This window comes from Archocentrus centrarchus, unplaced genomic scaffold (genome assembly GCF_007364275.1).
Source record: "Archocentrus centrarchus isolate MPI-CPG fArcCen1 unplaced genomic scaffold, fArcCen1 scaffold_37_ctg1, whole genome shotgun sequence".
Lineage (NCBI taxonomy): Eukaryota > Metazoa > Chordata > Actinopteri > Cichliformes > Cichlidae > Archocentrus > Archocentrus centrarchus.
The window spans coordinates 186,590-208,309 of record NW_022060264.1 but is presented as its reverse complement, the minus strand read 5'-3'; the positions used below and the strand labels follow the sequence as shown (position 1 = coordinate 208,309).

Sequence of the window (21,720 nt, the reverse complement as noted above, 5' to 3'; positions counted from 1 at the left end):
TAAGTTGAACATGTAGTACACTGTGTACTACACTGTAAGAAGTGACAGTAACTCTGCCAAGGTCAGCATAACTATAAACAACTCCAGACAATCTGGTGGTTTGTTCATATTTTTTATTTTTGCTAAAGAGGGCTGTCCTCTTTAAACTGAACAAAACATTCACTTTTAAAAGTGTTTCCAAGTCTAGACTGAAAAGAAAGACAAGATATAACAAAATAATAAATACTCATCCGAGCATACAGAGGATTTCTGTTTATACTACTGATATCATCATGGAGACGGTGGTACAAACACATCAGACATCGTAAATCTGACACGTAATGCTGTCAAATGTGTGCAGCACCACCCTGAAGCCCAGTCAGTTATTATATACCTACAGACAGGAATGGGGACAAGCTCGACTGTGTTTTTCTGTTTTTTTGTGGCCTTATGATTAAGATATTCTAATACCCCAAAACGGGTAATATAAGTTAAAAAAGAAAAACCTTTAATGAATATAGGAATAAAAAAAAAGAAAAAAAAAAGAAAAACCCCTTTAGGACGCCTGGGTGGGAGGTGATCTGTGACAGGAGACTGAGGTGTTGGCAGATCATGATGAAAGGAGAAGGTCCACGTGACAAACAGGGTGCAGGGAGTGGGGTCGGCTTCCTCTGGGCTGTCCTCTTATTCTATATCATCCTCACTCAGACTCTGTGCACTCACAATACGCTGCAAGATAGGTGGGGTGGGTGGGACAAGTAGTCAGAGCGGTGTATGCAGTGGGATCCTGTCCATATATTGGGCTGAAGGTTAATGACAGTTCTAGTCTATTTCTAGGCTTTTTAAGAAATTGTAGCTTTTTGTGTGTTGACAAAGTTTGTGTTATTGTGGACTGAGGAACACTCAGGACTTTAGAAATGGTTTCTGAGCCTTTGATAATGCTAAGTCCCTGTGAAAGCTGCGATTGTGGCACGGTTCTTTAAGAGCAGAGTTAAAGAATACAATTTAAATGAAACAAAAACTTATGTGCCTAATTGTTGTCCAGTTCTAGGTTTACATGTCCTACATGCTGTCCTATGTAACTGATCCTAGTGCAGTTCTAGTGGGATTATGTGTCCCACACTGGAAAACTGTAGTTCTGCTCTACCTGGCTGATGCTGGGCAGTTTGGTGAGCAGCATCTGGAAGACGGGTGGTGGCAGAGTCTGCTGCAGCACCTGTAGTAGCTGCTGAGGCTGACCACACACTGCAATGGCGTTGGTCAGGTGATCCACACCTTTCTCATAGTCTCCTGTAGATCAAGTAAAAAAAAGCCTTAAAAACACATTCCACCTGAAGGTGTTTATTTTAGTAAATATTTGTACAAACCTACGCTAGCTGTAAAACCAATTTCTCCCAATGCAATCTTACCCAATCCCAATTCATTTCATTGATTAGGTCAATGGATACGATTTTAGAAAATGCCTGATTAATCTGCATAAAAGAAGGTTTACCCTGAGCCAGCAGCTCCTCCCCCAACTGTATTTCCTCCAGGAAGAACTTCTGCACTGCTTCAGCATCCTTCAGGTCTGGAAGCTGTAGGACAGTCAACATTCAGCCACAGGAAGAGGTAGGAAAGACTACCAGTTGTATAGTAGTGTTAAAGTAACTGGTAATATAATGTGGTGAGTGTCAGCTTTAATTTGACAGGCTGAAATAGACAACATACACTCGCCTTTAAAAGTATTGGAACAGTGGAGTCAGTCCCTTTATTTTGCTGTAGACTGAAACATTTAGGTGTGACATTAAAACCAGTCTGCAAAATAACAGCAGCAATAAACGTTGGGATTTCTTGGAGTCCGATAGCGAGACAGATAGTGTCTTGTTGTGGATGATTACAAAATGTGTGGAACACTTGTCAAGCGCAAAAATCCACTAACATCAAAGTCCACCCGAGGAGAGCGCACAAGGCAGCTACGGAAACCGCTCTGAACCTAATGCAGTAACCTGACCTGCACCTCTCGTGTAACTACACATGAGATTATTTCCAAGATGGCGCCATGGTAGGCAGCCTGTTACTGCAGCTCCCAGGTTACTTCCCTTTCTTGTGTGTTTTTCTTTCAGACTCTTAGTTACGTAGTTATATTAGATATCAAACCCGCCATGGACCTACAAAGTTTCATTAGAGTAGTGGCATTCCTTATACTCTTTTTGGGACTTTTCACCACTTCATCTGGAGAACCTGTGAGCCACTCTGTTGTTTACAGCTGGGATCAGCTGTTAGCCCTGCGCAACAGGAGCGTACTCCCGGAGGAGCGACCCGAGATTCCGAAGGAATTACGGCGTCGGAGGAGGGGATGCAGAGCTGGAGCGAAGTACCGGGAGAGGAGGAGACGGTACAAACCGAGCATTCCATCTATTCTCATGGGCAACGTAAGATCTTTACCCAACAAGATGGAAGAGCTGACGGCGCTAACCAGACTGCAGTGGGAGTACCAGCAGAGCAGCCTCCTGCTGTTCACGGAGACTATGCTCACGGATCACACACACGGACTCCGTCGTAACATTGGAGGGCTTTCAACTGGTGAGAGCGGACCGGAGCATGAGGAAGAGTGGTAAGAGGAGAGGTGGGGGACTGGCTATGTACGTTAATGAGAGATGGTGTAATCCAGGACACATCACTGTGAAGGAGCAGCGCTGTACCAAAGACATTGAACTGTTAGCGGTTAGCGTTCGGCCATACCACCTGGCCCGGGAGTTTTCACATGTTATTGTGTTAATTGTTTACATCCCGCCGTCGGCCAACACTACAGCAGCCTGTGAGGACATCCACACCACCGTCTCTCAGTTACAGATGGCACATCCGCAGTCCCTGATTATCATCTCTGGGGACTTCAACCATGCCTCACCTTCTTCCACTCTCCCTAACTTCACCCAATATGTTGACTGCCACACAAGGGACAATAAAACTATAGACCTGCTGTTTGCCAACACAAAGGAGGCTTACAGCTCATCACCTCTACCCCCGCTTGGCCACTCAGACCACAACCTGGTCATTCTTCACCCCACCTACACCCCCATTGTGAAGAGGAAACCCCCCACCAAGAAGACAATAAGACTGTTAGACATTAGAGAAAAAATTATTCATAACCATCTCAAAGATTATTCTTCATGTTCGGCTGCTTTCAGCACTGCTGGTGTTTGTTTAGACTCTTTTGCTCCAGTTGATCTTTCAGAGTTAACTTCAATAGTTACTTCCTCCAAACCATCAACATGTTTGTTAGATCCCATTCCTACTAGACTGTTCAAAGAAGTCTTTCCAATTATTGATGCTTCAATCTTAAAAATGATCAATCAGTCTTTATTAGTTGGCTGTGTACCACAGACCTTCAAGGTGGCTGTAATTAAACCTCTGCTTAAAAAGCCATCACTTGACCCAGCTGTCTTAGCTAATTATAGGCCAATCTCCAACCTTCCTTTTCTCTCAAAGATTCTTGAAAGAGTAGTTGTAAAACAGCTAACTGATCATCTGCAGAGGAACGGTTTATTTGAAGAGTTTCAGTCAGGTTTCAGAATTCATCACAGTACAGAAACAGCATTAGTGAAGGTTACAAATGATCTTCTTACAGCCTCTGACAGTGGACTCATCTCTGTTCTTGTCCTGTTGGACCTCAGTGCAGCTTTTGATACTGTTGACCATAACATTTTATTACAGAGATTAGAGCTTGCTATAGGTATTAAAGGTACTGCACTGCAGTGGTTTGAATCATATTTATCTCATAGACTCCAATTTGTTCATGTAAATGGGGAGTCTTCTTCACACACTAAGGTTAATTATGGAGTTCCACAGGGTTCTGTGCTAGGACCAATTTTATTTACATTATACATGCTTCCCTTAGGCAGTATTATTAGAAAGCACTGCATCAATTTTCATTGTTATGCAGATGATACTCAGCTTTACCTATCAATGAAGCCAAATGACACACATCAATTAGTTAAACTGCAGGAATGTCTTAAAGATATTAAGGCCTGGATGACCTCTAATTTCCTGCTTCTAAATTCAGATAAAACTGAAATTCTTGTTCTCGGCCCCACAAATCTTAGAAACATGGTGTCTAACCACATACTTACTCTGGATGGCATTACTTTGGCCTCCAGTAACACTGTGAGAAATCTTGGAGTCATTTTTGACCAGGATATGTCCTTCAATGCACATATTAAACAAATATGTAGGACCGCTTTTTTGCATTTGCGCAATATTTCTAAAATTAGAAACATCCTTTCTCAGAGTGATGCTGAAAAGCTCATTCATGCATTTATTACTTCTAGGCTGGATTATTGTAATTCATTATTATCAGGCTGTCCTAAAAGCTCCCTGAAAAGCCTTCAGCTGATCCAAAATGCTGCAGCTAGAGTACTGACAGGGACTAGAAAGAGAGAGCATATTTCTCCCATATTGGCTTCTCTTCATTGGCTCCCTGTTAAATCTAGAATAGAATTTAAAATTCTTCTCCTCACATACAAGGTCTTGAATAATCAGGCACCATCTTATCTCAAAGACCTCATAGTACCATATCACCCCAACAGAGCACTTCGCTCTCAGACTGCTGGCTTACTTGTGGTTCCTAGGATACTTAAGAGTAGAATGGGAGGCAGAGCCTTCAGCTTTCAGGCGCCTCTTCTGTGGAACCAGCTTCCAGCTTGGATTCGGGAGACAGACACCCTCTCTATTTTTAAGATTAGGCTTAAAACTTTCCTTTTTGATCAAGCTTATAGTTAGGACTGGATCAGGTGACCCTGAACCATCCCTTAGTTATGCTGCTATAGGCCTAGTCTGCTGGGGGGTTCACATAATGCACTGTTTCTCATTCACCTTATTTACTTTGTTTATACTCCACTCTGCATTTAATCATTAATTGATATTAATCTCTGGCTCTCTTCCACAGCATGTCTTTCTCTCCCCTCAGCCCAACCGGTCGCGGCAGATGACTGCCCCTCCCTGAGCCTGGTTCTGCTGGAGGTTTCTTCCTGTTAAAAGGGAGTTTTTTTCTTTCCACTGTCGCCAAGTGCTTGCTCATAGGGGGTCGTTTTTGACTGTTGGGTTTTCTCTGTATTATTGTAGGGTCTTTACCCACAATACAAAGCGCCTTGAGGCGACAGTTTGTTTTGATTTGGCGCTATATAAATAAAATTGAATTGAATTGAATTGAATTGAACTGTGGTCTGAGGACTGCAGTGAGGCCCTGAGAGACTGTTTTGAATCTACAGAAGGCAGGAATTCTGCAGGCCTCACGGTGAGGACATCGACGTCCTCACCCACTGCATCACAATCTACATGAACTTCTGTGTGGAGAACACTGTGCCAACCAAGAAGGTACGGTGCTCCTCCAACAATAAACCGTGGGTGACTCCAGAGCTGAAGGCCCTGCTGAACGAGAAGAAGAGGGCCTTCAGATCTGGAGACAAGGAGGAACTGTGGAGAGTGCAAAAGGATGTAAAATACAAGATCCGGAGAGGCAAAGAGAGCTTCAGGAGGAAGATGGAGGAACAGCTCCAACATAAAGTCCGAGAAGTCTGGAGAAACATGAAAAAAATCTCTGGCCACTTCGAGGACAATGGAGGAGCCACAGTGTCTGCTGACCGGGGGTGCGCTAACAGCCTGAATCTATTTTTCAATAGATTTGACTCTCGGTCGTTGACCACCTCCCCCACCCCTCAGCTCCCATCTGCCCCCTTCCGTATGCTGACCCCCCTCTCTCCTGGTGTAGTGCTATCATTGCCTGCACTCTCCTCACCCTCACCCACAGCGGAGCCAGCCCCATCACCCACACCAACCCAGCCTCACATCCACCTCACACCTGATCAGGTGAGAAGTCAGCTCAGGAAGACGAAGATCAGGAAGGCAGCGGGTCCAGATGGAATCAGCTCCAGACTGCTCAGGGACTGTGCAGACCAGCTCTGTCAGGTGGTCCTGCACATCTTCAACCTGAGCCTGAATCTGGAGAGGGTTCCTGAACTGGGGAAGACTTCCTGCATAGTTCCAGTGCCAAAGATCGCACATCCCAGGGAGTCCAACCACCAGACCTGTGGCCCTGACATCTCACCTGATGAAGACCATGGAGAGGCTCATCCTGCACCACCTCCGCCTACTGGTGCGCTCAGCGCTGGACCCCCTGCAGTTCGCCTACCAGCCCGGTATCGGGGTGGACGATGCCATCATCTACCTGCTGCACAGATCCTTCTCTCACCTAGAGCAGGCGGGGAACTGTGAGGGTCATGTTCTTTGACTTCTCCAGTGCTTTCAACACCATCCAGCCTGCACTACTGAGAGGGAAGATGGAGGGAGCCGGAGTAGACAGTCAGCTAACGGCATGGATCATCAACTACCTCACCAACAGACCACAGTATGTGAGGTACCATGACTGTGTGTCTGATGTAGTAGTCTGCAGCACGGGGGCGCCACAGGGCACTGTCCTCTCACCCTTCCTGTTCAGTCTGTACACCTCAGATTTCAGGTACAATTCAGACCATTGCCACCTACAGAAGTTCTCAGATGATACGGCCATCATCGGATGTGTATCAGATGGGAATGACCAGGAATACAGGGGGGTCATCAGTGACTTTGTTGGCTGGTGTGAGAACAACGCACTGCAAATCAATGCCAGCAAGACGAAGGAGATGGTTATAGACTTCAGGAGGAAGTCACCCCTTACAGCACCGGTGAACATCCAGGGAAAGCATATTGAGACAGTGGTCTCCTACAAGTACCTGGGTGTTCATCTTAATAACAAGCTGGACTGGAGTACAAACACAGACGTCCTGTATAAGAAGGGCCAGAGTCGACTACACCTGCTGAGAAGACTGAGGTCCTCTGGTGTCTGCAGGACTCTGTTAAAGACCTTTTATGACACAGTGGTAGCATCTGCCCTTTTCTATGCAGTGGCCTGCTGGGGGGGTGGATGCACCGAAAGGGACAGGAGCAGGATCGACAAACTGGTGCGGAGGTCTAGCTCTGTGTTGGGATGTCCTCTAGAGTCTGTGATGGTGGTGGGTGAGAGGAGGATGTTAGCAAAGCTGACATCCATCATGGACAACCCCCATCACCCTCTGCATGAGACCGTGGGTGAGCTGAGCAGCTCCTTCAGTCAGAGACTGAAACATCCTCACTGCAGGAAGGAGCGCTTTCAGAGGTCATTCATCCCAACAGCAGTTAGACTGTATAATGCATCATAGTGTCTTGAGTCACTTGGACACTTTACCTCCTCTGCCATCACTTTATCCATACAGTCAGATACATTTTATTTATTACACTCACCCATATAATGCATACCGTGTATGCTGTGTACCTTACCGGCTACAAATGTATATAATATTTTGATATCTGTATATAGTGTTTTGATGTGTGTGTATATGTGTGTATATGTAAATGTGTGTATTGACATTGATATATATATTTATGTATATAGTGCTTATGTATATGTGTATAGATTTTTTTGCTATTTTATTTTATTCTATTCTATTTTAGTTTAGTTATTTGTTCTTACTCATCCTTTTCATTTTTTCCATGTACTGAGCTGCTGTAATGCGCAAATTTCCCCGTCGTGGGATCATTAAAGTTTTATCTTATCTTATCTTACACGTTGGGTCCAAGCAGCCCCAACAATCGTGATTAACCCGTTCAGCACTGCCGAGTCCTCTTGTCCATTTCCGGCTACTTTTTGCTGCAGTTTTTGAATTTATCAGTCAGAGAATAACAATCAGGAATAATAATTAAAGCATCAATATAAGGACTCACAAATGTCAGCAAATTCCTGGAGGGAGACTGCTGAAACTATCGGAATGGAGGTGAGGGAATGAACAAAGTGAAACACAGGGACAAATATGTTTGCAGCCAGAAAACTGAGCACAAAGAGCGAGGACCAAGGAGGGGGCAAGGTCCCAGCCGGCACTGCATATAAAACACCGGCACAGGATTAACTAACACACATAATCCAGCTACACAAGCATGAATGCGGACATGAAGCCGGCCACTTGCCGAGGTTGTGAACAGAGGCCGCAAAGACCTGAGCACCTGACCAAGCTAGCTCTCAGAGTATCTCCAAAACAGAAGCAGCTTCATGAGGTGATAATATCAGGATGCCGCTGGATTTGAGTGTTGACTCCTTCATAGAGTTCAGTTTGTTTTTGTCAAACATTTGCTGCGTTCTGATGTCAAACACCACATGCAGGTGTCGTTAATCTACTGCACTGATGCTGAACTTTATTGTAGAGTTTATTGGGATTTGGAGTTCATGTTTTTCTTTGTTTCTCCCTGTTGAGGTCTCATGATGTTCATGTGTGTCCTTAATATTACACACATTTAGCACGCAATGCTGCTGTCTTGTGAACAGCTGGTTGTTGAATACATTTTTTTTTTTAAATGGCAGTGTTTGTCGAGTTCTTATTACACAATAGTTACTCTTGCACCTGACAAACTACAAAAAACTAAAACTAAACTAAGCATTAAACAAAAAAATAAAAACGAGCTAAAACCACTTTGAAAACTAATTAAAACTAACTGAAAAGAAGCCTGGGCCACCTTGGCCATCACTCTCTCTGTGTGGAGTTTGCATGTTCTCCCCGTGCACGCATGGGTTTCCTCCGGGTACTCCGGTTTCCTCCCACATTCCAAAGACATGCACTTACTTACTCTAAATTGCCCATAGGTGTGAATGAGAGCGTGAATGTGAGTGTGAAAGGTTGCTTGTCTCTCTATGTTGGCCCTGCAACAGGCTGGCGACCTGTTCAGTGTGTACCCTGCCTCTCGTCCTATGAAAGCTGGGATAGGCTCCAGCCCCCCCACGACCCTGAACAGGATGAGCGGAAGCGAATGGATGGATGGATGGAAGAAGAGAAAAAATGAAAAAACTAAACTGTAATGTAAAATCAAAAACGGGGTGCCTGGTGGCTTAGTGGTGAAGCTGGCGACCACATACACACGCCGCGTTGCGGTGCAGGCGGCGCGGGTTCGCATCCCGGCCCGTCGCCGATTTGCCCACGTGTCTTCCCCTGTATCTTTCCCCCATTTCCTGTCTCTCTCCACTGTCACAAAAAGCTGCTGTGGCCAAAAATGCAAAAAAAAAAAAAAAAAAAAAAAAAATTATAACCTTGGTGTAGAAATTCAGAGCCATTTATGGTTTGAATAATCAGTGTAACAGGACAGACCTGGGCAACAAAACACCCCTGTCAGTCACGAGTCCCAATACTTTTGCTCACAAGAAAAATGTGTGGATTCAGATAAAAGGTTATCAGATCCAGATGTAAATACCTGGAAATAAATTTTTTAACCCAAACATCTCACCCAAATGTTTTCATTCTACAGCCAAAATAAAGGGATTGGCCTCACTATTCCAATACTTTTGGAGGGCAGTGTATAGCACCTGTGTATGCATGTGCAAACACAAAGACCTGGGGTACAAATGTGTAGTGACTCACCTTTGCCAGGCCTGCCCTCTCTTTGGCAGCCTTCTGCTTTCTTCTCCCTGTGACAAAAACACAAACACCAACTACTGAAGTCGTGCCGGCACTTGAAACTAGCAATCTGTGTCTTTGTCTTGGTTTTACCAACGCCTTTAACATTGACTCTTAGTTCATGTGGTATATATGATACACTCTCACTGATATATCATACGATCATCTCTCCGGTTATAATATATATATATATATATATATATATATATATATATATATATATATATATATATATATATATATATATATATATATATATATATATATATATATAGAGAGAGAGAGAGAGAGAGAGAGAGAGAGAGAGAGAGAGAGAGAGAGAGAGAGAGAGAGAGAGAGAGCGACACATATACATACAGTGCTTGCAAAAGTATTCATACCCCTTGAACTTTTCCATATTTTGTCACATTACAACCACAAACATAAATATATTTCACTGAAATTTCATGTGAAAGACCAACACAAAGTGGTTACAATTGTGAAGTGGAAAGAAAATTCCAAAACATTTTTTACAAATAAAAACCTGAAAAGTGCGGTGTGCAAAAGTATTGAGCCCCCCTGAGTCAATACTTTGTGGAACCACCTTTTGCTGCAATTACAGCTGCAGGTCTTTTAGGGTGTGTCTCCACCAGCTTTGCACATCTAGTGACTGAAATTTTTACCCATTCTTCTTTGCAAAACAGCTCAAGCTCAGTCAGATTAGATGGAGAGCGTTTAAGAACAGCAGTTTTCAGATCTTGCCACAAATTCTCGATTAGGTTTAGGTCTGGACTTTGACTGGGCCGTTCTAACAAATGAATATGTTTGGTTTTAAACCGTTCCATTGTAGCCCTGGCTTTATGTTTAGGGTTGTTGTCCTGCTGGAAGGTGAACCTCTGCCCCAGTCTCAAGTCTTTTGCAGACTCCAGCAGGTTTTCTTCCAAGAGTGCCCTGTATTTAGCTCCATCCATCTTCCCATCAACTCTGACCAACTTCCCTGTCCCTGCTGAAGAGAAGCAGCCCCAGAGCCTGATGCTGCCACCACCATATTTGACAGTGGGGATGGTGTGTTCGGAGTGATGTGCAGCGTTAATTCTCCGCCACACATAGCGTTTTGCATTTTGGCCAAAACGTTCAATTTTGGTCTCATCTGACCAAAGCACCTTGTTCCACATGTTTGCTGTGTCTCCAACATGGCTTCTGGCAAACTGCAAATGGGACATTTTATGGTTTTCTTTTAACAATGGCTTTCTTCTTGCCACTCTTCCATAAAGACCACATTTGTGCAGTGCACCACTAATAGTTGTCCTGTGGACAGATTCCCCCACCTGAGCTGTGGATCTCTGCATTTGGTCCAGAGTCACCAGGGGCCTCTTGTCTGCAGCTCTGATCAGTGCTCTCCTTGTTCAGCCTGTAAGTTTAGGTGGACGGCCTTGTCTTGGTAGGTTTATAGTTGTGCCATACTCTTTCCATTTCTGGATAATGGATTGAACAGTGCACCGTGAGATGTTCAAAGCTTGGGAAACTTTAAACTTCTACACAATCTTATTCCTGACCTGTCTGGGGTGTTCTTTGGACTTCATGATACTATTTACTCCCCAATATTCTCTTAACCAACCTCTGAGGCTGTCACGGAGCAGCTGTATTTGTACTGAGATCTCCCTGGAGTAAAAATGTCAGTCTTCCCTGAATGGCACGATAATCTCTTAGCTGGGCTTCCAGACTACTAGAAGACATGATGCTAAATGTGTTGTTGTGTAAGTACTTAAAATAGGAACAGCTTTATGAATAAGTGTGTGCTGCAGAGGAATACTACAAACAAAGTTCAGCAAAGCCAGGATTTCTGTGCCAACAAAACCTAAAAATAACTGGTATCATGATGGTAGTTATCAACTTTCTCTGTTACCCCGGGCTTTCTGTGCACTCACATTTATTTAAAAAAAAAAAAAAAAAAAAAAAAAAAAAAAAAGTGCATTTTGTGGGTCATGCGACTGGTTAAAGAAAACAAAAAATCTAACAGTATAATGCAACACTGGTGCAAATCAGACAACAGATTTAAATCCAAACTCTGAACATAACCTGTTCCCGACCAGGGGCCTATTCCAAGAATCATGTTCAACAAACTCTGAGTGTAAAAACAAACTCTGAGTTGAGCAAATCTGAGTTTCCCCTTCCAGAACAGCTGATCAGGGTTAGTTCAATCAACTGTGAGTATGTTCACCCTGATTTAGCACGTGCGTGAGTAAGGAAAGAAAGCCATTATCAATGGAGCTCTGATACCAGGATTCACCATGGCAACGGGTAAATAAAGAGCAGCACCTCCATTTATTCCAATGAATGGAGGATCGAATGTTTCAGTGTGGAGCATGACGAGTCACTTTAATCACCCTGACCCGCTCTGTCATCATCATAGACAGAATAAAAGTTTGTTATAAAGTATATCATTTGTTTTATAATCTCTGCTGTCATCATTTACACAACTTGACTCTCCATCAGATGAAGCTGAATCCTAATTTTACATTTGATTTATAAAATCTAATTATTCAGCCTGACGGACAAACTGCAGGAGACAGAAAGTGAAGCTAAAAATGAGAAACAGCTCAGACTGAGTTTACTGACCGACCTGTGTGTTAGATACTGAGACAGCAGCAGACCCCGGGGGGAGCTGACCTCAGGTCAGTTTGTTACTTAATAAAAACTGTTTTTGCTGCAGTTCATGACAATTCATTTTATGTCTGTGTAGATTCTCAGTCATCCAGGTCATAGTAGTCTCTGGAGCTTGAAAAAGGCGACTGGACTTCTTTTTGTTTCTTGAAGACGTTTCACCTCTCATCCGAAAGGCTTCTTCAGTTCTCAACCAAATGGTGGAGAGACCCAGGTATTTAAACCCCTGTGGGCGTAGTCCCCTGGAGGTGGTTATGACCCTCTATTGATCATGTGCGTGAACACATGTGCCCAGGTGTGAAGGGGGCGTGGGTCATATTTAATCAGTGGTTTCAGTTGAAACCAATTTAGGACTCCGCTCCATTGTTTCCTGTGGCCTATTGAGGTCACTGGAACAAAGGTGTGAATGGGGGTTGAGACGTCTGGGAAGGGAGCTCAGGACAGCACTGTAAGCGGGGGAAAGTTGGTGACGTAATCCACCTCCTCTGTTCAATGATGGTTGTTCACAGTGGACATAGATGGCTTCTTTCACTCCTCTTTCAAACCATCTGTTTTCCCTGTCCAAAATGTGAACATTGGCATCCTCAAAAGAGTGCCCTTTTTCCTTCAGATGCAGATGTACTGCTGAATCTTGTCCTGTCGAGGTGGCTCTTCTATGTTGTGCCATTCGTTTGTGAAGAGGCTGTTTGGTTTCACCAATGTAGAGGTCCGAGCACTCTTCACTGCACTGAACAGCATACACTACATCGCTGATCTTGTGTTTGGCGGGTTTGTCCTTGGGATGCACCAGTTTTTGTCTTAGGGTGTGACTTGGTTTGAAGTATACTGAGATGTCATGCTTGGAGAAAATTCTTCTGAGTTTCTCTGACAAGCCCGACACATATGGGATGACAATGTTGTTCCTCTTGTCCTTCCTATTCTCTGTAGTTTGTGTTTGGCCTTCATTCCTGTGCATCTTAGCTGATTTGATGAAGGCCCAGTTGGGGTAACCGCATGTTTTGAGGGCTTTCTTAATGTGTGTGTGTTCCTTATGCTTCCCTTCTGCCTTAGAGGGAACACTTTCCGCACGGTGTTGTAGGGTCCTGATCACCCCAAGTTTGTGTTCCAGAGGGTGGTGGGAGTCAAAGAGGAGATACTGGTCTGTGTGTGTGGGCTTCCGGTAAACTTCAATGTTGAGGCTTCCATCTTCCTCGATAAGCACCGCACAGTCCAGGAATGGTAACTTGTTATCTCTGGTGTCCTCCCTGGTAAAACGTATGTATTTATCCACTGAGTTGATGTGACGAGTGAAGGCTTCTACTTCATGGGTTTTGATTTTGACCCAGGTGTCATCTACATATCTGTACCAGTGGCTAGGTGCCATCCCTTTGAAAGAACCAAGAGCTTTACTTTCCACTTCCTCCATGTAAAGGTTGGCTACAATGGGAGACACTGGGGAGCCCATGGCACATCCATGCTTCTGTCTGTAGAATCCATCATTGTATTTAAAATATGTTGTGGTAAGGCAGAGATCTAAAAGTGCACAAATCTGATCTGGGGTGAGGCTGGTTCTGTTCAGTAAGGAATCGTCTTCCTGTAGTCGTCTTCTGACGGTCTCCACTGCCTCAGTTGTGGGTATGGGAGGTCTACTATCCTATAGCTGTGATGAGGTCTACTATCCTATAGTAGACCTCATCACAGCAACAGAAACCGCTATAAGAAATAACAAACTTTCTCATCCTGTAGCAGAACAGATCAGGATGAAAGTTTCAGCCACTCTCTCCAGTGCAAGACTTCCTCCATCCAACCTCACCATTCAGGAGAAGAAGGCCATCACAGCCCTAAGCAAGGATCAAAACATCACCATACTGCCAGCCGACAAGGGGAGGTGCACGGTTGTGCTGAATTCATCGGATTACCACAACAAAATTACTACACTCCTCAGTGACAACAATACTTATGAGGTCTTGAGACGTGATCCCACAAGCAACTACAAGAAAAAAAGTTGTTTGCTGCCTGCAACAACTTGAAAAGGAAAAAGCCATTGACCGCCCCACTTACTACCGCCTGTACCCTGGAGAAGCCACTCCATGCATTTATGGACTCCCAAAGATCCACAAAGAAGGAGTCCCACTTCTACCCATTATCAGCAGTATAAACTCGGTCACCTACAACATTTCCAAACACCTCGCCACCATCTTATCACCGCTTGTTGGCGGTGTTCACGCACATGATCAATAGAGGGTCATAACCACCTCCAGGGGACTACGCCCACAGGGGTTTAAATACCTGGGTCTCTCCACCATTTGGTTGAGAACTGAAGAAGCCTTTCGGATGAGAGGTGAAACGTCTTCAAGAAACAAAAAGAAGTCCAGTCGCCTTTTTCAAGCTCCAGAGAATTCATTTTATGGTTATTTGTTTAAATAATTGTACAATAAAAATGGAATCTATTGATGGAATAGCAACCTCACTTTATTCATTTTTTTAATTGAGAATTTCATTATTTCTGCCATTACTGGATAAAAATGAGAAATGAGATTGACAGAAAAACTGCTTTAATGTTTCCAGTTTAACCATTTTAATCTGATCTAAGATCAGCAGATCTTGATCAGCTTCACTGATAGTTTCACATTTAGCTGAAAACATTCAGAGCAACTTTCCAAGTCTGTAATGAATGTAAAGTTTTATCAGTAAAGGCAAACATGCTATGATAAATGCCTCAACTTTATACGTTTTAAATATTTCAGTACATTTTGGGGGGATGAGGCATTTTAATTAAAGAATGTAGATTATATCGGGAAAATGAAGCCATTATGAACAGATGCAGACTGGTTGAGCTGGAAAATACCTGGAGCCTGAACTGGATCTGGGCCTTTTCGGGTCTGAATCTGTGATCCTGATCCATTTGGATCTTCCTGCTGCGCAGGTGGACTCATACACAGTTTGCGGATCCATTATATAGCCTATGATCACCGATTTTTCAGTGGAAAATATGTGGAAATTCACACTCTGAATTTCAGACACCGTAACTTCCAAAATGACATCATTTAAGTCACTATAATTTCATTTACAGTAGTTCAGTTTTCAAGTTTTCAAATCATTTCAGCCTCATCTTCACTCAAACATTCACATCATCTGGACATTTTCCATCCAAAGTGTGTTCTGTGTCTAAAGCTTCATCCAAATCAGTGTGATGTAACAGTGATGCTACAGTAACTACAGTAGATGTTTCAGAGGAACTGACAGTCTGACAGCTGCCTCAATATAAATCCGTGACATCATCGCTGTCTCCGTCCTTACAGCCTGTTGACGAGTGAACGAGTGTAAAAGCTTCGTGTTATGTACAAAAATAACGAATTAACGTCTAACTGGGTTTTCAGTGCTTGTAGAAATATAAACGTCTGCAGATGAATTTGCTTCTCTGATCGCTTTGCAGTGTGTTTATGAATGAGGAAATGAATGGGCGTGTCAGACAGGTGGTTCAGGTGCAGCAGGAGAGGAGGAGTCAGAGAGATACTCAGAGTTTGTTGGATAAAACCTGCCAGCAAGCAGGTTAGGTTCACAGAGTCTGTTACCCCGGTAACTGACTCAGAGTTGGAGTTAGCGCTCTTTCTGGAACTGAAAACCAGAGTTTCCCTCATTTTAGGGGTAACAAACTCAGAGTTATTAGCAAAATCTGCTTCCTGGAATAGGTCCCAGATCATGTGTTCACCATAAATTACCACTGTGATTTAGCCAGAGAGCCACTTTCATGACACAGAAAACTCTGATTTGAAGCTCGACGTAGCCTTTTAATCCATTAACCTCGCTTCCTAGTACAGGCCTCAGGTTGCATCATGGGACAGTAAACTGTTTGCTGTTTGACTGGCAGAATAATTCCTGACAAAGTAAGTATATAAATGTGTCTGCCAGTCTTCACTATATGCAAAAATGCCCTTAAAAACACACACACACACACACACACACACACACACACACACACACACACACACACACACAAAACTGTGTCAGAAGTTGTCTGATGGCAGTATCCACGAGCTGGATACTGCTCGTGGCACGGTACAAGCAGTATCTTTATGTATAGGCATCCATATAAAGATATAATCTATATTTTTTGTGCCCCAAAGTAATGAAATGACACCCCCCATCCCCGGAAATAATGGTTTGTTTTAGAGCACAGCCATTCATCGGATCCTGGCCTTTCAAATTATGTCACGGATCACGTCTACGGGTCCTTTTAGAAAATTTATCAGCCAAGGATTGAAAGGGGCTGCAAAAAAAATGCGGCATTATCCTTTTAACGGTCATATCTTGGCTGATCGACTATAAACCGCTTTAACCGTACCACTCTATGAACCTGAATAAGATCTTAACTCTGCTTGCTTTCATTTACTAACTGCTCGTTTATTAAGAAGACGCTAAAATCACTGAGACTGTAATGCAGTTTGGTGCGAAAGCTTCATCAAACACACCGGAACTGACTGTACAACAGCTTTTGCGACAAGCTATCAGGGCAGACTAACGTAACGGATCACAGCGTGCACACCTGCGGGCCGCAGGGCTGAGAAGGAGCAGGAACGGAGAGGTCAACACTCACGCTCTCGGAGCCTGTTCTTGAAGTTGGGGTCACTCCGTCGTTTCCTGTCGAAATAGATACAGTAACCGACAAACAGAGCCCCGCACACCCCCGCAGCTATGGCACTCGTCCTTCCGCCCATCATAACTCCACAGACCCGCTCGGTTTTTGGAGGATTTCGAGTTAATCTGGATTTTTTTCTCCAGGGATGGATTTCTGTCAGGCGGCTAACGCTGCGGCTCAGGGAAGGAAGGACCGTAAGGACCCCACCTTTGACAGATGGTAACTGCCTGAGCCCGCCTGACTGGAAATGCCAAAAACAAACCGTTTTCTCCGGTTATATGTCTGCAGATGATCAAAAGGTGGGTGTTTAGATTCATTTTTAAATTAACTAGATAAAAAAAAAAAACAGACAGTCTGAACATGCATGACACACAAAGTGTGGCATTAAGGAGTACACATGATAAACCTACAACATAAAGCTGTACCGAAGTTACTCCTGTTACCTTCTGGTTTTATTTAGCAGAACTTCTCATTTCTTGAAACGGGTTAAAAATCTGTACAGGCAGGCGGTGACGTCTGAGCGTGGGGACCCGCCCTACTCTGCATCTGATTGGCTAAGCCTGATATTCTTGCCTTAATTCTAACCAATCTTACTCCTTGTACCTAATTTACTGTCAGGCAGTAATTACATTACCTATATGTAACTGCAACTATAGACTGTATAGACACTTTTTTTTTTTTTTTTTTAATTTATTTATCAATACAAAAAAATAGATTGCTACAACTTCACACTAATATAAGAAAGAGAAAAAAAGAGAACAAATAGAAATAAAACAAGAAAAACAAAACAAAAGAGCAAAACAATGACCATTTCACATTACAAGATCTTTTAGATAATAACTCTTAAACAATACCTCCTTACAAAAGTCAGATTTTAGTAACAGGATAACTATATTATACAAATATTCACATGGATTTATTAGAATCTATAAGCAGAATGAGATCACAGTATAATTATGAACAGAAACAGACCTGGACAAAAAAAGAACCTGGGGTTTATAACAAATCAAATTCTTCTATAAGTAAGAAAAGTTTAGTTGCAGGGGCTGTATTAATTTTTTTTAAGGATTTCGAAAATAATGAAAAGTCATTTTTTAACGCTTTTTCGTTTGGGATCGATTTTGTGCAACGACATTTATGGATGAAATACTTGGCAAACAATATGACATTATTTATCAAGTATTCAGCTTTTTTGTTTTTTATTGATATACCATATTTGACCCCCTTCCAGGTAAAAGTATCTATATGAAGAGATTTAGACAGCAACCAGTTATGTATTTCCTTCCAAAAGTTGCATACAACCTCGCACTCAAAAAACAGATGTTCTGTTGATTCCAACAATGATTTACAAAAATAACAATTCTCCATTTCAAATTTGAATATTCTTTTAATAAATTCCTGCGAAGGATAAATTTCATTTAAAATTTTAAAATGGATTTCTTTGACTTTAGGAAGGATTGGAAATTTCAGGAATTTAGTTCTGATGGATCGAATTTCTTGTTTGTTAAAGTTTTTTAAATGATGTGTTCTTTTAGAAGATCCAGGATAGAGCTCATCAATTAAAAGTTTTCTCAAAAATAGGTTATTGCATTTTTTCTCTACAAAGTTTATGCCATTGATGAACACTTTATTTAATCTGGGGGTTGGGGTCTGCTCTAAGTTGTTTCTAATTAGATTAATCATTGCAGCTGGAATATTGTCAACTACGCTTCTATAGTCATCAGGGCTACAGACTATTTTATATTTGTCACTAAATTCGTCATACTTTAATAGATCCCCCTTATCATTTAACAGATGAACAATTGACCAAATTTGTTTTTCCATCCATCCTTCCATGAATATTGATTTTCTTCTCCTTTGAATCACCCTATTGTTCCACAGTGGAACATTATGTGGACTAAAGTTATGTTTGTAAATCATTTTCCAGTAAAACAGAACTTGTTGATGGAAGGCAGAAAGTTTCACTGGTAATTTAGAAACCTCAAAGTCACATTTCAAAAGAAAATCTATGCCACCTAATTTTTTAAAGACAAAGTTGGGTAAAGAGAACCAAATATCCTCGCTGCATTTTAAAAAGGACTGCAGCCATCTTAACTTAGTAAGTACACCATTTATAGTTTCAAAGTCAATTGCTTTTATTCCTCCTTCCTCAAAACCTTTGATCATGTCAGCTTTTCTAATATAATGATGTTTATTTCTCCAAATGAAGTTAAAAATGAGGGAGTTTATTTCTTTTATGGTTTTTGTGGAAAGGGGTAAAGAGTACGTGGGGTATATTAGTCTGGAAATAAGTTCAATTTTTGTCAATAACGATCTTCCAAATAGTGTTAAGTCTCTTTGCAGCCAATTATTTAGGATTCGTCTGGATTTTTCAATTGGCTTCTGGATGTTTTTTCTGTAACTAGATTTAGAATCTTTGGACACCAATATACCTAAGTACCGAACCTCCTTTTTCACTGGAATATTGTATAACACATCTTCAAAATTATCATGAATACTTAGGAGTTCAGATTTTTTAAGGTTTAGAGTTAGGCCTGAGGCCCGGGAGAATGATTCCACCACCTGAAGAGCAACCGGTATTTGTTCTTTATTTTTCAAAAATAGTGTTGTGTCATCAGCTAATTGACTAATAACTATTTTTCTTTCATCAAAAGTAATGCCTTCAATTTCCGAGTTTCTCAGACTGATGGACAGCAGCTCAGCAACCATAATAAACAATAGTGGAGACAAACTGCACCCTTGTCTTATTCCTCTCCCTATATTAAATCTTGGGCCTGTGCCTTCAGGAAGGGAGACACAACTATTGATATCTGTGTGTAACATCTTAATTATATCCAAAACATAGTGCCCAAAACCAAAATATTCTAATGTCTTATAAATGAAGGGATGCTCAACTGAGTCAAAGGCTTTTTGAAAATCAAGGAATAAAATATAAGCGTTATCTTTCACCAGATCTTTGTAATCTAAAAGATCTAAAACTAATCTAATATTATTATGAATTAACCTACCTTTCATAAATCCTGATTGTGAGTTGCTTATAATTTTGGAAAGGCCTACTTTTAACCTAGATGCCAATGCCATAGTAAAAGGTTTATAGTCTGTATTAAGAAGAGTGATGGGCCTTAAATTATTTAATATTCTTTTGTCTTTTTCCGGTTTAGGGATTAATTTTATTAATCCTTGTTTCATCGTTGTCATCAATTCCTTTTTGTTAATACTTTCTGTAATAGCATCAAATAATAACCCTTTTATTTCTTCCCAAAAATGCTTGTAAAAGTTAGCAGTTAACCCATCAGGACCAGGCGAGCGATCAGAAGCGATTTTTTTAATAGCTGCGTCTAATTCTGCTAATTTTAAACTTTCTTCACAAAGATTTTTAAAGTTATCATCAATTTTTGGAATCCTATCCCCTAACGTTTGAAAAAAACGTTTTGAATACTGTTCATTATAATAAGTAGAATAAATATTACTGTAGAAGTCATAAATTTCTCTGGATATTATTTTTGAGCTTGTGCATTCCTCCCCATTAATTAATAAGGAAGAAATTGCATTTTTTTCTTGTCTTTGTTTTTCGAGCCTAATAAAAAAGGATGAATTCTTTTCTCCATCTTCAATCCACTTTGCCAGTGATCTGACAAAAGCACCTTGGGCTTTATTAAGGTAAAGCTGGTCTACTTCAGTCTGTATACTTGAAATCTCTATTTTATCTTCTTCCGACCAATTCAATTTAGAATAATAATTGAGCAATGTTTTAACCAAGTTATTTTCCTTCTCTCTCTTTTCCAATTCTAGTCTTTTGCTAAAATCAATAGAGAATTTTCTTATAGAGAATTTTAAGAATTCCCATTTTTGTATTTGGGATAAATTAGAGTTATTATTCATCTCTAAGATCAATTCTCTAATTTTACAACAATATACTTCATTCTTTAAGAGGGATGAATTGAACTTCCAATAATCCTTCTTTCTTCTGAAGAGAGCCTGGTTAAAAATGCTCAAACTTATTATACAGTGATCACTGAGGGGGTTTATAGAAATGTTAGAGGCGACATTTAGTTGCATTATGGAAGCTGAAAGTAACCAGTAATCAATTCTTGATTAGCATTTCCATTAGGTTTTAACCATGTAAAGTGTCTTATATTCGGGTTACTGACTCTCCATACGTCTAACAAACCATTCTCATTCATAAAATGCTCAATAATAGGGTTTGGGTGATACTGTGAATATTTGGAGGGCCATCTATCTAACCATTCATCCGGGGCCACATTAAAATCACCTCCCACTATTACAAGATCAGTAAAATAGGTTGTTTTCAGCTCTTTTATGACATTTGTAATTTGGTAAAGAAAAATTTTATTTTTAAGTTCATTGTTGTAACCATAAGCATTAAGCAAAATAAAAGTGGCTTTTTCTATTTTCAAAACGCAGGCTACCCAGTGACCTTCATTGTCCATTCTTTCTGAAACGACTTCACCAGAAAATTTATGAAAACAAATAGCAACTCCTGCAGAGCGAGTGGATCCATGACTAAAAATTATCTTCTCACCCCATTGCTGGGCCCAAAATTTGGCATCAGACTTATCAGAATGAGTCTCTTGAAAAAAGAAAACATTTGACTTTAGCCCCTTACAAAATAAAAAAACTGCTTTTCTTTTGACTGAGTCTTGTAAACCCCTAGCATTAAACGAAGAACAAGAGATAACAGTTTGAGATGGGAACAGTGAACACATAATGAGACGGAACAAAAAGATGAAAAAACAGTTAAGGAGGTAGAAGTGATACTTGTGAACGTCCCCTTATGAACATTTTCTCCATCTAATCTTTTTTCTTTTTTTTTTTTTTTTTTTTAAAATACTCAACCCGCTTCTATGGAGTCTCTTCAATTCGTTTGCCGTTGATGTATCCATATGGGCCTCGGAAGCCTGCAGCTTTCCCCTCTTTCCTTGCTTGCTCAATCTTGGGCCACACTGCTTGTCTTGCCAAAAAGTCATCTCT

At 41.4% G+C, this 21,720-nt stretch overlaps 1 protein-coding gene across 1 annotated transcript; it reads right to left on the bottom strand.

Moving 5' to 3' along the window:
- Positions 1–96: 96 nt before the first annotated feature.
- Positions 97–16,921, bottom strand: tomm20b (translocase of outer mitochondrial membrane 20b). The gene is made up of 5 exons (XM_030724534.1): positions 16,687–16,921; positions 9,432–9,478; positions 1,472–1,553; positions 1,127–1,269; positions 97–708 (listed from the first exon to the last, which is right to left on the bottom strand). Exons 1-5 carry the CDS (start codon positions 16,808–16,810, stop codon positions 664–666), a joined length of 441 nt encoding a protein of 146 aa, XP_030580394.1. The 5' UTR covers positions 16,811–16,921; the 3' UTR covers positions 97–663.
- Positions 16,922–21,720: the final 4,799 nt, after the last annotated feature.